We start from the raw sequence: 11,886 nt of genomic DNA, 5'->3' as shown, positions 1-11,886 counted from the left end.
TGAGTGTGTGGACAGGTGTCTTTTATACAGGTAACGAGTTCAAACAGGTGCAATTAATACAGGCAATGAGTGGAGGATAGGAGGGCTTCTTAAAGACAAACTAACAGGTCTGTGAGAGCCAGAATTCTTGCTGGTTGGTAGGTGATCAAATACTTATTTCATGCAATAAAATGGAAATAAATTATTTAAAAATCTAACAATGTGATTTACTGGAATTTTTTTTTTTTGGAGATTCTGTCTCTCACAGTTGAGGTGTACCTACGATGAAAATTATACTAAAGAATGAAGAGCTGTCCATTCTCTGTAAGTGGGAAAACTTGAAAAATTGGCGGTGTATCAAATACTTATTTGCCCCACTGTTGATTATTGAGCATAAATTGGTAGGCAAATGGCAATTTTATCAATTTAGAACTAAATCAACAAATCCATAATATGTACAAAAAGTGAATGGGTCTGAATACTTTCTGCAGCCACTGCAATTGCAAGAAAATATATAGTGATGTAAATCCTATGAGCAAACACAATCAAATTCATTAAAATAACAGGACTGAATGAAATATATCTCTCATCTCTCAGAAAAACAGAAAATGAATTATGCATTCCAGATGAAGAAAAATGGATTTCAGAAAAAACATGTTTCAAAAATGTGTTTCAGCTTGCATGGAAAATACTTTTTGATTTCATTCAGCAACATCCGGATCAGCACAGCCTGAAGGGGTTCAATCATTAGCTTCCTCCACATATCTAGTGCCAGCTGCAACAACAAATGAAAAGACAACAAATGAACAGTGCAGACAATCCTTGAGCAGATCACTGTGACTGGGTGGTAAGGTGATCTGGGTACTAGATCCCACAAGCTGAATCCAACTAATCTCTACATCTCTCTGTACATATTACTCTCCTTACTTGTGTCCAACACCCATAGTCAATGAGAAGGTGTGGACGTGCTGGAGAAATATTACATCAGTTTGAGCTCATCAGTGAGTACCTCGCCAATCTCCATGAGCGGCTCATTCATGTCCACTCCTCCGTAGCCATACTGCAGGTCTGCTTCTGTTAGTTTGTTCTTCTTGATGAACTGAGTGTTGAGATACCTAAAAAAAGTGGTGGTGGGATTAATATATTAATTATATCTGAAGGACTTAAAGCAGATATTACTGAATGTCTAATGTGTGTGTTTCAAGAAACACTGATTCCACAAAAATGCCAGCTATTTTTCTCATTGCCTTGGATTTCTGAGTGGGACTGCTGCATGTCAGATATTGTAAGTAAATTTTTGTTAGCACCTTACCTTATCATTGTGTTGACTGGCAACTGGTTTAAATCTGTTCCATGCTGTAGTGATATATACACTGCACATCCAATCATTCTTTAGACTGTATTTACAGAATGGTCTGTGAGGGGATTTATGTATTCACTCATGCATGATCCTGTCACTCAGATTCCACATTCTGTGTAGTGACTTGTATGAATTTAGTGTGTATGGTATCAATATGAGGAATTTAGTACTGGCTAATGACTAATTTAATTTAATAATCCATTTGACAGATACCCTGGTGCTGAAATTCATATACTGAAACTGCATTTCAGCACATTTCTGGAGTGAGTCAGCATTTCTCAAAGAAAGTATGGAGTCAGTTACAAGCAGGACAACTACTATACTAAACAAGCTGAGATACAAGTCAGCTATACACTCACCGGGCACTTTATTAGGTACACCTGTTCAACTGAGGTCGGACCCTCCTCTATTCTGGAATTGCTCAGGGTGATAGGTGACAGGCTGGTGTGGGTTATATAAGCTTATAGCCCCCCAGCTCATTTGTCAGTTGTTGGAATCTACCTCGGTGGATGAGAGGGTCAGGGAACGGTCTCTCACTGTCGTTTGTGCTTATGCACCTAATGGCAGCGTGGAGTACCCGGCCTTTTTAGGGTCCCTGGGGGGCGTGTTGGAAAGCGTTCCCATGGGGGACTCGGTCATTCTACTGGGGGACTCGGTCATTCTACTGGGGGACTTTAACACCCACATCGGCAACGACAGTGGTACCTGGAGGGGTGTGATTGGTCGGCTGCTGGGAGCTGTGGCCATAAGGTCTCCGGTGCCTGTCACGGAGGCAATCCCCAAACACGGTGGTGGACACCGCAAGTAAGGGATGCCGTCAAGGTTAAGAAGGAGCTCTATTGGGCCTGGTTGGCTCATGGGACTCCTGAAACAGCTGGCAGTTACCAACAGGCCAAGCGGGACGCAGCTCTGGCAGTCACCATAGCAAAAACTCAGGCCTGGGAGGAGTTCAGTGAGGCCATGGAGGAAGACTTTCGGTTGGCTTCAAAGAGATTCTAGAGAGCTGTCCAGCAGTTCAGGAGGGGGAAGCAGTGTTCTGGCAACACTGTCTAGTGTGGAGGTGGTGTGTTGCTGACCTCAACTGAGGATGTCTTCGGCCGGTAGAAGGAGTACTTTGAAGATCCCCTCAATCCCTCTGACACGCCTTCCGTAAAGAAAGCCAGGGCTGGGGACTCAGGAGGAGACTTGTCCATTACCCTGGCTAAATTGCTGAAGCAGTTAAGGAACTCCTCGGTGGCAAGGCTCTGGGGGTGGATGAGGTCTGCCCCGAGTTTCTCAAGTCTATGGATGTTGTGGGGCTGTCTTGGCTGCCACGCCTCTGTCAGCCAAGACAAGTGCCCTTTGTCACTGATTCTGTTCATTATTTTTATGGACAGAATTTCTAGGTGTAGCCAGGGAACGGAGGGTGTCTGTTTTGGTGGCCACAGAATCTCACCCGTTTTTTTTGCAGACGATGTGGTTCTGTTGTGAGTTCAAGACCTACAGCGCGCATTGGAGGGGTTTGCAGCCGAGTGTGAAGTGGCAGATGAGAATTAGCACCTCCAAAAACCAAGGCCATGGTTCTCAATCGGAAAAAGGTGGATTGCCCTCTCCGGGTTGGGGGTTTGTTGATCCCTCAAATGGAGGAGTTTAAGTATCTTGGGCTCTGGTTCACAAGTGAGGGAAAAATGAAGCAGCAGGTTGACAGACTGATCGGTGCGGCATTTGCAGTAATGCGGTCTCTGTACAGGTCGATTGTGGTGAAGAAGGAGCTTCGCCTTATGACTCAGCTCTCAATTGACCGGTCGATCTACGTCCCTACCCTCACCTGTGGCCATGAACTTTGGATCATGACCAAAAGAATGAGATCGTGGATACAAGCGGCAGAAATGAGTTTCCTCTGGAGAGTGGCTGGGCGCACCCTTAGAGATAGGGTGCGCTGCTGCTCCTCCACATTGAGCGGAACCAGTTGAGGTGGCTCGGGCACCTGTTTAGGATGCCCCCTGGACGCCTCCCTGGGAAGGTATTCTGGGTATGTCCCTTCGGAAGAAGGCCTCGGGACAGACACAGGACATGTTGGAGAGACTATGTCTCCCGGTTGCCCTGGGAACACCTTGGGGTTCCTCCTGAGGAGCTAGAGCAGGTGTGTGGGGAGAGGAAAGTCTGGGAGGCCCTGCTTGGACTGCTGCCCCCGCGACCCAGTCTCGGATAAAGCGGATGAAGATGGATGTATGGATGGACCTGTTCGACTGCTCATTAACACAAATATCTAATCAGCCATCACATGGCAGCAATTCAGTGCATTTAGGCATGGTCAAGGCAATCTGCTGAAGACATTTTCTTGGCACACTATGGACCCCTTAATATCAACTGAGCATCATTTAAAGCAGCTTGTTGAATCTATGCCACTAAGAATTAAGGCAATTCTGAAGACAAAGGGGGTCCAGTCTAGTACTAGCAAGGTGTACCTAATAAAGTGGCCAGTGAGTGTGTGTGATCTGATTCACCCCACCTTATTTGATGAGCAGTTTTCACAGCTGTGTGATCTGCCTTTATCAGCAGTATAGCAATCACATTGCCTGATTTCTCTCATACGCTCAACCTTTGACAAGAATAATACACCAGCAGCAAGTGTTAAATGACTGTGTATATATATAGGCACTACAACCAGTGTTCAGCACCACCAGCCATGAAACCTAGAGAGCAGAACAGTGACTGATAGTATTAACAGTATGTTTCAATTCAGGTAGCACTGTAGGCCAAACAGCAATGCATGATGATGTGTGTTTGACAGAATGTAATCATGTATAGAGTTGCAGTCAGTATGGACAGATGATGCTAACATTCACAATCACAATGATCAGAATAGCTGCAACCTCTGTGATTTCTATTGAATGAAAATTAAATATATACTGAACATGTCATGTCAAATAAGTTCATTATATCATGACCATGAAACATTAAGTTGTGATGTACAGTGGTTACAGAAAATATTCAGACCCTGTCAAGTTTCCCACATTTTATGTTTGACTCAACTTAAAATGGATTCAATGTAATTTTTCCTCATCAGTCTACACAAAATACTCCACAATGATAAAATGAAAACAGGTTTTTGGAGTATTCTGCAAATGTATTAAAATAAAAGAAGAAAAATATCCCATTTACGCAAGTATTCAGACCTGTTATTATGACACTTGCAGTTGAGATCTGGTGCATCCTACTCCTATCAAAGGTTGTTGAATACTTACTTCTACTGCTTGATTAGAATCCACCTGTGTGTGCCTAATTTATAATTAGGAAAGGCACACACCTGGCTAAATAAAGTTTTATAGTTGATGGTGTACGTCAGAGTGAAAAACAAAGCCATGAGGTTGAGTGAACAGTCCACAGACCTGCGAGAAAGGATTCTGTCAAGACTGAAAGTGCTCAAGAGTACCGCAGCCTCCATCATTCTCAAATGGAAGAGATTTAGAACCACCAACAGTCTTCACAGATCTGGCCGCCCAGCCAGGCTGAGTAATTAGGGACAAAGGGCCTTGGCCAGATAGGTAATCAGGAACCCAAGGGACACTATGGATGAAATCCATAATTCCTTTCTGGAGGTGGGAGAACCTTACAGCAGCGCAGCACTCTACCAATCAGGGCTCTCTGGTAGAGCGGCCAGATAGAAGCCATTCCTCACTGAGAGACACATGACAACCTGCTGGGAGTTTGCCAGAAGGCACCTGAAGGACTCTCAGACCATGAGATGTCAATTCCTCTGGTCTGATGAAACAAAGACTGAACTCTGGCCATAATTGACAACACTGTGTGGAGAAAACCAGGCACTCACCTCATTAATACATCCCTATAGTCAAACATGGTGGTGGCAGCATCATGCTGTGACAACTGGGAGACTAGTTAGGATAGAGGGAAGGATGGATGCAGAAAAACAGAACAATTCTGAGTGAAAACCTCAGAGTACTCAGGATCTGAGGCTGGGACAAAGGTTTACATTTCAACAAGAGAGAGACAAGACAACACAGGGCTTCAGGAAAACTGTGTGCAAGTCCTGGAGTGGTCCAGCGAGAGTCTGGATCTGAACCCAATAAGGCATCTCTGGAAAGCCTGTAAAATGGCTGTGCAACAACGTTCCCCATCCAACTTGGTTGACCTTGAATGATTCTGCCAAGAAGAATGGAAAAAAAAATCCAAAAGAAAGGTGCTAAGCTTGTAGCTTCATTCTCAAGAAGACTTGCAGCTGTCATTGCTGCCAAAGGTCCTTTAACCAAGTACTAAGTGAATAGACTGATTACTTAAGTAAATGGTAAAATGGTAAATGGACTGTATTTATATAGCACATTTTTCCACAGTGTGTTGCACTGGCCAAAGCGCTTTACAGGAGATGATACACCATTCACTCATTCACACACAACATTCACACACCGATGACGACAGGCTGCCACACAACGGCGCTAGTCAAGCCACCGGGAGCAATGCGGGGTTCAGTGTCTTGCTCAGGGACACTTAGGCATGCGGGGAGACCGGGAGTCGAACCACCAACTTGCTGGTCAGAAGACGACTGCCCCACCTTATAAGCTACAGCCACCCCCTGTTTGATATTTGAGTCTTTTACTTTTAATACACAAATTTACAAAACACTCCAAACTTGTTTTCACTTTATCATTGTGGAGTAGTATTGTGTGGAGACTGATTAGGAAAAAAAATGTAATTGAATCCATTTTTAGATGAGTCTGCAACGTAACAAAATGTGGAAAACTCATAAGGGCCTGAAAGATTTCTGTACTGATTGTAAAGACAAAAAGCAAGTCTCTTCAATATCAATAACTGAGCACTACTATGTCACTACTAAAGTAAAGAGCTTTGCTTTATCTTTCAGTCATGATGTCATAATAAATTACAAAGGTATATGTATGCACATGCAGTCTGGTGTAGGGTACACATAAAAACTGATCTGAACTCTCTACAAGGGAATATTGTTTGAAAATGAACCAGGACATATCAAATGCCTAATGGCACTTTGCACACAGTTTAAGGGAATATTTTAAGTTTACAAAAACTGCAAGATGGAATTTTGCTGCTTGTGATAAAAGTAATAGACTTCACATCTAAGAACCCTAATACATGAGCTAGCTTTAAAAAAAATCTGATAAAGAGAGCCACATGTTTTACCTCACATCTCCTGTTAAAAGATGTACCTGAACACAACACAGTGAAAATACAAGCAAACTGAGAATATGTCTGATTAAAAATGAAATCGTTCTGCTTTATTTTCTACTTTCAGTTTGAGGTCTTCTGTTTGTGGGGGAAAACTGAAATGGTGAAACAGCCAAATGACTCACTGAAGGACAAAAAAGGCAGCAACATTACCTGTACAAGCAGTCCATGTAGTCAGCTCCTTTGCTGTACTCATCCCAGTATCTGTGGTACATCACTAAAACCTTCTCCTCTGATTCTAGGACTTTCTAAAACACACACAAGCACTACAGGCATTAGTGAAACCTACACAATGCAAAAATAAAGGAATATGTACTCTGTATGGTTTTCTTTGCCAGCTGCTAGAGAGATTTTGTGAGCACTTACCTTGTATAAATGCCGGACATGATTCTCAAGAAACACCTTGGTCTCTGTATATAATCTTTCACCCAATGGTTCTGGGTATGCAACGCACAAGGCATAAATGTCACTGGTGTTAATAATCAGGATAAATAATAAGGCTAAACAAAATTGTAGAGAGAGAGAGAGAGTGTGTATACAATGCAAGATATATCATTTTCTAAATTTGTCATTCCTTACAAATAAATTGTTTAAAACTTAGCCTCTGCATGAATAGACAGCTCTTCATTTCATACTGACATTTTACATATTCAATATGACAGGTGATTGCAAAGCTGATGGGTATAAACTTTAAGTGCCTATATATTAGCTATATTTGCTGTTTAAAGTTAAAATTAGCTTTATGCAGGCAGGCAACTGATTTACTGTACTGAGCAGTGGTGAGACTTTATCTCCAGAACCCTGAACTTAAACTTAGCAAATCTTGTGTTGTGGTTTAAATGTCAACATGGAACAAGTCAGCATAGGATACGAGAACCGATCATTCCATGTAGCTCTCTCCACATAGTCAAGCATCACGACAGCCTTGATTGTTGTCAGTAGCTTGTTCCATGTCTCATCAAAATCCACCACCCGCGGCTTTAGGGACATGATACACTTTCTCTTTCAGTCTGACAGAAAAAAGAAACACATGAATATAAGAGTGAGAAAAGGAATTTAAAAAGTTAAATAAAATGCTTAATTCTTGTTTTCAGTTCCTTTATCATCTGTTATTGTGTCACCTTCCACTGCAGCCCATTCTGCACTTTTGGCTGTTTAACAGATATAACAAGTCCTAAGTAAAAAGATTACACTTAAGTAGTGTAAACAAGTCTAAGTAGAAGTAGGAACATACAGGAAAGGCACCTTTGCAAGGTGACAGAACAAACATAATGCCAGAAAACATTTTCAAGTCATCTGTAAGTAGCATGTGACACTAAAGTTATAGTAATTACAAAATTAAGTGATAGTTAAGATGTGAAAATAGCAGTAATCAAATAGAGCTAGCTAGGACAACTGTCAGGATATGGGGCAATGTGAACAGAACATCAACAGATATTAGTCTAATGATAAATAGCCTGCTTCAATATAGCTGCTCACGTTACTATGGTTGCAGCACATTAGATACACACTGTGCTAAAGTTTATGGAGGTAATGCTACCGATCATTAAGAGTGAACACATTTCTACCCATCAAATAGGAATACGATGCAAGTTACTAGCCAAGATTGATGAATACAGTATATCAACTTCTCTATATCTGTCAGGACAAACACAGATTACTTGCAAGTTGAAGAAATGGGCCCTGTGTTGTTACTCGTCATTCATGCCAGTTGATTTCAAGTCAGATAAAACACTGCAACATCATCATACACATTGCTTCTTGGTAACCATTTCACATATGCCCACAACCGAGTTTAAAGGAAGTGTCTATGTTACTAAACGAATAACCTTCTTACAGTCACGATAAACGTAGCTAAGTTAAGGGTACTAGGTAGCGGAATGCGAATCCCAAAATAGGCTGGTTACCTAACAGGCTAACTAGCATGCTACTTCTTCCTGCTCAACTACAAACAGTTTAAGGCATTAGCTAGCAGCTACTCCGCTAGCATGAAGGTAACGACAACTCAGCTAACGCTAGCACATGTTTATCTTATATGCAATATTCCCACATTTGCACTGACAGTTCGGCAAAATATGGTGCTATTGTTAAAGAAAACGGGTTACTGATGTCAAGCGCAGACTTTTGTATAATACGTACCCCTATAGAGTATTTACTTGTTATCCGCTGTCACAGGCTTGATTTGTCTCACTTACAGGGCTTTCCTACCGCTTGGATTATACCAGTGTGTTAGGCAGGGGTGTTATGACCGATCGTAAATTTGTCGTGAAACCTTTTTGGCTTTTGTCTTTTTAAAACGTCAGTGACAGATTTTAGATTTTTAATTTCCATGCTATTCTTAGGCTATGCATACATTTATACATAAGATCAAACCCACTAGGATTTAAGTATACGAACGCCCCTATACTTGTGGTATTCACTAAAACTACGGAAACCTCTTTGGGATTGAGTATTAAAAATACAACCATACCCATTCTGTCAGTTATAATTTTTGTGGTCTGAGGAATGGGTAAATATTTATCTTCAAATGAAATCATAATGCTCGTGCACAGTAGTGATGGGAAGTTCGGATCAATTTACTGATTCGGTTCTTTGAATCTCGTTCAGGAAATTGAACGAATCTTTCTTTCGAGTCATTTCGTTCACTTCAGCAGAATGTAATTAAAATGTTACGCACATATTGATCACGTTTCGAATAAGAAAGAACTCTAATGCAGCCAAGGTCATATTGTAAGTAATATCATACCTGTGTCTTGAGACTATGCAGTTTGTTACTTCATCACTTCACCTCCAGATATTTTGGGTGAAATTCGTTTGGTCTTTTGTCACGTAACATCCTAAACTAAGCTATGCCGTGTCGTGCCGTCTTCTGTATAGCATACAGAAAGATTTTCCCTGATAAAATTTAAAGCATTAACCAACTCTTTATTAAAACATACAGTGTTATGGAAAAGAACCATCTTCTTCCTCTCCTTTCGGCTGTTCCCGTTAGGGGTCGCCACAGCAAATCATCTGTTTCCACCTAACTCTATCCTCGGTATCCTCTACTCTCACCCCATTTAACTTCATGTCCTCTTTTAGCACATCCATATATCTCCTCTTTGGCCTTCCTCTTGACCTCTTGCCTGGCAGCTCCATCTCCAACATCCTTCTACCAATATAACCACTCCTCTGCACATGTCCAAACCATCTCAGTCTGGCCTCTCTGACCTTGTCCCCAAAACAGCCGACCTCAGCTGTCCCTCTGATGTGCTCATTCCTAATCCTGTCCATCCTGGTCACTCCTAAAGAAAACCTCAACATCCTCATCTCTGCTACCTCCATCTCTGCCTCTTGTCTTTTCCTCACTGCTACAGTCTCTAACCCATACAGCATACAGTAGCTGGTCTCACTACTGTCTTGTACACCTTTCCTTTGATTCTTCCTGACACTCTTCTGTCACACAACATATGGAAAAGAGCCATATTGACAGATATTCACAAAATTATAGTTTGTAGGAAATAAAAAGCTATTTTATAATAAAAATAAATGCATCACGTAACAGTAAGAGTAAAAAAAAAACTGTAAGCACGGTTGAAAATTAACTAAATTCTGTATCCAACAAAGCGGTCATGTTACGTTACAAAAACGAACGAATCGAAACCGAGGACTCGAAAGGTGTACTAATCTAATGCTTTGTTGCACATGCGTGGTCAACACAAAATGAAAGAATCACTCCCCGAGACGACCCAATGTTCTCGAGCCATGGGAAAGTTTATTGGTGAAATAAGATAAATGCCAGGTATGTTGTAATGCATCACACGTAGTGGCTTATGTTAACGTTGGACTGTTCGTTCTGCATTTAATGAATAGCCTATAATATCATATGCGATGCTGTTGTCACACAGTCCAGATGATGTTTGTTTTATGCACATTTAACAAACAGGTGAACCTGAGGCAGGAAGGGAAAGTGTGGAGGAAGCTGTGTGTGTCTATGGAGAAAGGTTTGCACCACCAGTCATCCACTGCAGAACACAGCTTTGTAGTTGGACCATCCATATGTTATGTGGCCTCATGAGTTACAAAAATTATTAGATTGTGTTTTTCTAAATGTATGATTTGTTGATAGATTAACTTGTGGAAGTTTAGATTTTTCAGTCTTGACAATCAAATTGTATTATTGTAAAATGCAGAAGAATGCGAAGAAATGTGCAACACAAGGCCAGATTTTTATGTCATAAAAACATGTTGAGAATGTTCTTAATGTATGCTGAAATATATATTTTCATAAAGGTTAATATCTCCACGTTTACCTTTACCAGTAGTTGTTGTAGCAGCAGTGTGGCAGTGGAACAGTGTGTAGCATGTTTCATTCATGCAGCAGACATTCAAGAAAAACAGTTGTGTGATTTGAGTAATGGGGGCCTGTAGCGTTATGTGTAGCAATGCCCCTGAGCTGAACACCTATTTAGGTCAATATAATTTGGTTATGTTATAGTCTAGTTGTTACTGACATAATTCTGTTACAGCTTGGTGGTTGTCATTTCTGTAACTGTATCAGAAACATGTCTACAGTCTCACATGACTATGACTGGATGTTTTAAGAACTATTGTATTTCTGCTTTTCACTTTGCACTCCATTGGCTGTAAAGAGTGTGAGTTTAAAATGTAACTACCAGTACAGCAGGAAAAACAGCAGCAAAAATATTTTCTTTTCTTCACAAACACTGCAAGCAAGTTGTCTTGCCCCCATGACAGTTATTTATTTAATCTTTATCAGACTTTGGCAGGTTGTACTTTATTTAAAAGACATGATTGTTCACTTAAAGTCCTCCAAAAGCTGTAGTTTACTCATCATGCAAATAATGTCAAATTTGGAAAATACTAGAAACAGGCGCAGTGCGTACCTTTACAGTGTATTAATATTAGTACTATGGTATGGTATGATGCAGCCTCCATTGGGTGGCCCCACTGTGTGCGTGCTCATGGGGCACACCCTCCATTGGGTGCCCCCCCCGTGTGCGTGTGAGGGAGGAGAACTGCTCTCAGGGCGCACCCTCCATTGGTTGGCCCGCCTTGTGTGCATGTGAGGGAGGAGAGCTGCTCCCTGGGTGCACTCTCCATTGGGTGGCCCCCCCTGTGTGCATGCTCATGGGGCGCACCCTCCATTGGGTGGCCCCCCTGTTTGCGTGTGAGGGAAACAGCTTCTACTGGGGCGCATCCTCCATTGAGTGGCCCCCCGTGTGCCTGTGAGGGAGAGCTGCTCCCGGGGCCCTACCCTCCATTGGGTGGCCCCCGCGTGTGCGTGTGAGGGAGAACAGCTGCTCCCGGGGCGCATCCTCCATTGGTTGGCCCCCCCGTGTGCGTTTGTA

General features: G+C 42.0%; 1 protein-coding gene across 3 annotated transcripts in view; it reads right to left on the bottom strand.

The window, feature by feature from the left end:
* Window positions 1-8,980, bottom strand: part of cul2 (cullin 2) — a 17,976-nt gene extending 8,996 nt beyond the window's left edge. Inside the window, exons 1-6 of one of the 3 annotated variants that reach the window (XM_020608966.1) lie at window positions 8,675-8,980; window positions 7,407-7,545; window positions 6,902-7,004; window positions 6,689-6,783; window positions 989-1,094; window positions 672-754 (exon numbers count right to left, since the gene is read on the bottom strand). In XM_020608966.1, the coding sequence (XP_020464622.1) occupies window positions 672-754; window positions 989-1,094; window positions 6,689-6,783; window positions 6,902-7,004; window positions 7,407-7,525 (506 nt within the window). In that variant the 5' untranslated portion in view covers window positions 7,526-7,545; window positions 8,675-8,980. Of the gene's footprint in view, window positions 1-671; window positions 755-988; window positions 1,095-6,688; window positions 6,784-6,901; window positions 7,005-7,406; window positions 7,546-8,200; window positions 8,438-8,674 lie in introns of those variants that run through there. The other 2 variants (XM_020608967.1, XM_020608968.1) reach the window with 2 other exon arrangements.
* Between the last annotated feature and the right edge of the window lie 2,906 nt (window positions 8,981-11,886).

Source organism: Monopterus albus, unplaced genomic scaffold, assembly GCF_001952655.1.
Source record: "Monopterus albus unplaced genomic scaffold, M_albus_1.0 scaffold96.1, whole genome shotgun sequence".
NCBI lineage: Eukaryota > Metazoa > Chordata > Actinopteri > Synbranchiformes > Synbranchidae > Monopterus > Monopterus albus.
This window is presented reverse-complemented; position numbering and strand designations above follow the sequence as displayed.